Source organism: Portunus trituberculatus, chromosome 2 (genome assembly GCF_017591435.1).
Source record: "Portunus trituberculatus isolate SZX2019 chromosome 2, ASM1759143v1, whole genome shotgun sequence".
Classification (NCBI taxonomy): Eukaryota; Metazoa; Arthropoda; class Malacostraca; order Decapoda; family Portunidae; genus Portunus; species Portunus trituberculatus.
The window spans coordinates 11,052,692-11,058,015 of record NC_059256.1 but is presented as its reverse complement, the minus strand read 5'-3'; the positions used below and the strand labels follow the sequence as shown (position 1 = coordinate 11,058,015).

At 37.5% G+C, this 5,324-nt stretch overlaps 1 protein-coding gene across 1 annotated transcript; it reads left to right on the top strand.

The window, feature by feature from the left end:
- The first annotated feature begins 439 nt into the window (after positions 1-439).
- Positions 440-5,143, top strand: LOC123506915 (piggyBac transposable element-derived protein 2-like). Its single transcript, XM_045259327.1, has 4 exons — positions 440-683; positions 1,113-1,310; positions 1,457-3,296; positions 4,942-5,143. The coding sequence occupies exons 1-4, from the start codon at positions 662-664 to the stop codon at positions 5,141-5,143; spliced, it is 2,262 nt and encodes a 753-aa protein (XP_045115262.1). The 5' UTR covers positions 440-661.
- Positions 5,144-5,324: the final 181 nt, after the last annotated feature.

Genomic DNA, 5,324 nt, shown 5'->3' with positions numbered 1-5,324 from the left:
TAGTCCTCAAATTACCCTAAAATAAGGTAATTACCCTACACCTGATACCACCACCACCACCACCACCACCACCACCACCACCGTCTGTCTGCTTGTCCAATGTGCAACACGTAATGGTTACCTACTTACAAATTGCACTAAAATGATAACTTAAAAATTGCCCTAAAATTACTTATATTGCCCTAAAACTACTTACAAATTGCCCTAAAATTACTTACAAATTGCCCTAAAAATGATTACTTACAAAATTGCCCTAAAATTACTTACAAATTGCCCTAAAAATGATTACTTACAAAATTGCCCTAAAATTACTTAAATTGCCCTAAAATTACTTACAAATTGCACTAAAATGATTACTTAAAAATTGCCCTAAAATTACTTAAATTGCCCTAAAATTACTTACAAATTGCCCTAAAATTACTTAACCCTATTTCGTGTTTCTCATCGATATTGGTACGTTTCACGCTTGCACCTATAAGCCATTAAAAAAATGTTTTCCTTCCCGAAGGGAGCGTGCCATTTTCTTTGCTTTTGTCCCTGTAACTAAAATATTTAAGGTATATCTCAATAGATGGCGTTCGCGTCAACTCCACGGATGTTTAACATCAGTACATGATGCCGTGACGTAAGGGGTGGACGTGCTGCGCATCCTTCCACAAATATGGCTCAACCCTCAACCTCAGGTAAGGTTTATTGTTACCAAAAAATTACATAGTATTTGCTAGTGCATGAAGAGTTATTCAGTGGGTGTATAGGCGCTTTAGTGATTATAGTCCAGAAATGACCTATCAAATATTAAACGTTACGATATCGGTGACTTGTGTACAGAACCCATGTTGACGTGATTTTCAAACGTTTCGATATCGATGCTGTTTTGAGTTAAGTGTAGCAAAGTGGTGTACTCACCAGAAGCATATTCAAAAATAACGACTTTGAAACGTGACGATATCGGTGACTTGTGTATAAGACATATTACTACCTCCTGATGCGTGCCGATATCGACGAGGAGGGTTATATGTTGCAATAAGATTCCAGACTACTATTGTTCATCACTACTATAATTTTAGTAAAATAGCATGCCGTTGTTCTAATTACGTTTCTGTTTCTTCCAGGCGGCATAAATCCTACAAATTTCTACGGGGACAGTCTTCCACCGCGCCCTAGGTACATGGATTATACCTGTAGAGATGAGCCCCGCTCTGACTCAGAGTATTCAGATATTGAGGATGTGGAAGACAGTGGTGATGAGTATCTACTCACCCAAGATGATGAAGCGCAGTTCAGGCGAGATTTGATGCTTGACTTTCAAGGTAAAAATCTCTCTCTCTCTCTCTCTCTCTCTCTCTCTCTCTCTCTCTCTCTCTCTCTCTCTCTCTCAGTGAGCGCATATCCAACATGTATATCTAATTTTCATCAGTGTTGATCTCTAACATGTAAATGTTTTCTTATGTTGCAGATGAAAAGGCAGTCGTTGCTGGCCGATCAAGAAGAAGAACGCTACTTCCTTTGGACCCCGTTGCATTACCTTCAGATGCACCTGCAGCTAATGGGACAACACAAGAAACACTTGCTCATGTTGCCTATGCTAAACAGAATAAAGACACTAGTGATCTTGACTGTGACACTCTTTCAAATAATATCAGTGTTCATGGACATGGTAATTCTTCAGACGTAACCGTCACCACACCTTCAGTAGCTCATGTTTCTGAGGTGGAAAGGGATGAGGAGGTAGAAGATTACAGAAACTTGAAACACAAAATTAATTGGAAACAATGTGATCCTAATGAGAATAATGAAAAAAATATTCCAGAGTTTAGGGGTTTTGTATCAGGCAGAGAAAATGCCTTGCAACCAATAGAATATTTTAGGCAGTTTTTTGACAGAGAATTACTGACACTAATATGTAATGAGAGCAATAGATATGCCTTGCAATGTGACCCAAGCAAACCACTTTCTCTAACAGTACAAGAGCTAGAGGTATTTCTAGGCATTTGTATCTACATGAGTATCGTCAAAATGACCAGCCATCGTAGATACTGGACTTCTGATGCACACCTTAGGGCTGTAATAGACTACATGTCCTGTGCCAGGTGGGAAAGAATCAAGTCATGCATTCACTTTGCAGATAATTCACAGTGTCCTGCAAAAGGAACGCCAGAATATGACAAACTGTACAAAGTTAAGCCACTTTTGAACCACCTAAAGTCCAAGTACAATATGATCCCTATGGATAAGAATGTGTGCGTGGATGAACAAATGATACCATATAAAGGAACAAGAGGTCCAAGATATTACATCAAAGGAAAACCCAACCCTTGGGGTTTCAAAGTATGGACTCTTGCTGGTAGCCATGGTATTGTACACAACTTTGAAGTATGTGTTGGAGCAACTCCTAAGGTCGATGGATTCCCTGATTTGAAATCCAGTGCTAATATTGTGTGCAAATTAGCATCAATCATTCCCACCCACAAGAACTATAGACTTTACATGGATAACCTGTTCTCAACAATTCCCTTGTATTTTGAGATGTATAAAAGGGGAATACTATGCATGGGAACTGTTCGCACCAATAGGCTTTCTGGATTGAGAATGATACCTGACAAAGATTTGAAAGCAAAAGGAAAGTCTGCTTTTGTAGAATATGATGGAAAAGTAGAAACTTGTCCAGAGAGTGTAAGGGTTGTTCGGTGGAATGACAGCAACCTGTGTACCATCATGTCTACCATGGGATCTGCTCAGCCAGTTGCAAATATACCTCGTTGGGATAAATCAGTATCCACAACAGAAAAGTCTCCAGTAAACTGCCCTGCTCTCATCAAGCACTATAATGAAAACATGGGGGGAGTAGATAAAATGGATGCCCTCATTGGATTTTACAGAATGTTTTTCAGATCTAAAAAGTGGTACCACAGAATATTCTTTCACTTTGCAGACCTTAGCATTTGTAATGCCTGGCTACTATACAGAAGGGACATCCAGGCTTTGGATGCACGTGCAAAATATTTGAGCCTACATGATTTCAAATTGGTATTGTCTTCATGTCTGAGGATGCAAGACAAACCTTTATCAGGAAAACGAAGAGGTCGGCCATCAAGTGCATCAGTCGATGAAAGGCTGGTGGAAAAGAAACAAAAAGGCCACAACACAAAACCAATACCACCAAAGCCAGTGAGAGAAGACCAGATTGGACATTTCCCAATCAATGTTCCTAAAAGAGGGAGATGCAAAAAACCCATCTTGCAGATCATCTCCTGTAACATGGTGCCTAAAGTGCCAAGTATACCTTTGCAGCACCAGTGAGAAGAGATGCTTCCTTGAATTTCATGGTGTTCAATATGATCTGAAAGATCTGCCACAGTAGAAAGGCACCGGAATTTCGGTTTTAGTTTGCTTCCATGTATTTTGTTTCCATTTATCTATTTTTTAGTGTATACAGTGATTGATATGCAGGAGTGAAAAAAAGAAAATCTCCAATAATGAAGAGATCTGAAATATTTATCTCTGAACTATGGAATCTATATTTTATATTATGCATAACAAAGAATGTCATGTAGCTGAGTTGAAGAATGAACTCTTTCTTATTATTTATATTTTCAGTTCTAAGATAGCAATTTGAATTTAGGTACATGCTATGCAATATTTTGTTTGAAATAATTTCTTATTTTAATCAATATATCAAATGCATTATTTCCTTTTCTGTAATACTGAATATTGCTACAATGATGAGAAAAGAGGAGGTTTTTATGTGAGAATTTCATGTTTCTATTAAATTGATAACAAAAACATATTCCAATTATCATTTTCCATTCATATATACAGTTTCTTGTGAGAATTCACTTTTAAAAATTTATTCTATTTTTTTGGAAATTTTTTTTAGCTATAGTGGTACACGGGAATCATCGATATGGGAACGGTTCAGTAATTCCCACAATAATATATTTTTTCACAAAATAAGTAATAGATGTTTATAAGAAAGGGAAATGTTGTATTTATACAACACCGGAATTTTTTTTTCTCTGTTAAATAAAAATGCATGCGATAAAGGGTTAAATTGCCCTAAAATTAATTAAATTGCCCTAAAATTACTTACAAATTGCCCTAAAATAGTTCGGTACACTTTTGTTAAAATTTGGTACATTTTGTTAAGATTTGATACCGTTTTATTTAGATTTGGTACCGTTTTAATAAGATTTGGTACCGTTTTGTGAAGATTTGTTACGTTTTGTGAAGATTTGTACGTTTTCTGAAGATTTGGTACGTTTTGTGAAGATTTGGTACGTTTTGTGAAGATTTGGTACCGTTTTGTGAAGATTTGGTACCGTTTTATTAAGATTTGGTACGTTTGGTTAAGATTTGGTACCGTTTTGTTAAGATTTGGTACCGTTTTGTGAAGATTTGTACGTTTTGTGAAGATTTGGTACGTTTTCTGAAGATTTGGTACGTTTTGTGAAGATTTGGTACCGTTTTGTGAAGATTTGGTACCGTTTTCTGAAGATTTGGTACGTTTGGTTAAGATTTGGTACGTTTAGTGAAGATTTGGTACGTTTTGTGAAGATTTGGTACCGTTTTGTGAAGATTTGGTACCGTTTTATTAAGATTTGGTACGTTTAGTGAAGATTTGGTACGTTTTCTGAAGATTTGGTACCGTTTTGTGAAGATTTGGTACCGTTTTATTAAGATTTGGTACGTTTGTGAAGATTTGGTACCGTTTTCTGAAGATTTGGTACCGTTTTCTGAAGATTTGGTACGTTTTGTGAAAATTTGGTACGTTTTGTGAAGATTTGGTACCGTTTTGTGAAGATTTGGTACGTTTTCTGAAGATTTGGTACCGTTTTATTAAGATTTGGTACCGTTTTATTAAGATTTGGTACCGTTTTATTAAGATTTGGTACGTTTTGTTCATGAGATGTGGTCCCTATGATCAGTGTGGCAACCCATCAGTCAGGCAGGTTACGCAGGCTTCCCCCCTCAGGCTGCCTCTCTCTCTGGCAACGTACTGCACATTGCATCTCAGACCAGTCCTTGCCTCAGAGCCCAGAGCAGACCCAGGGCTCTTGCCAAAACAGGGCTTGGGCTTAAGTATTCCTCCCCTATAGATCAGCCCATGGACAAATCTGAACAATCTGGCTGCCAGTGCTTCTAAACATGAAAATGACAACAATTCCTGCGCAACACAACACAAACACAACATTTCTCGTTAAAATGTTGCGCAGTGTTGCATTTATAAACAACACACCGGATACCGAACGACGTTTCTCCTGTTAGTAACGCAGACACGTTGTTAATTTGCCACTACAACAATCAAAACACCCTTAAAAACCAGC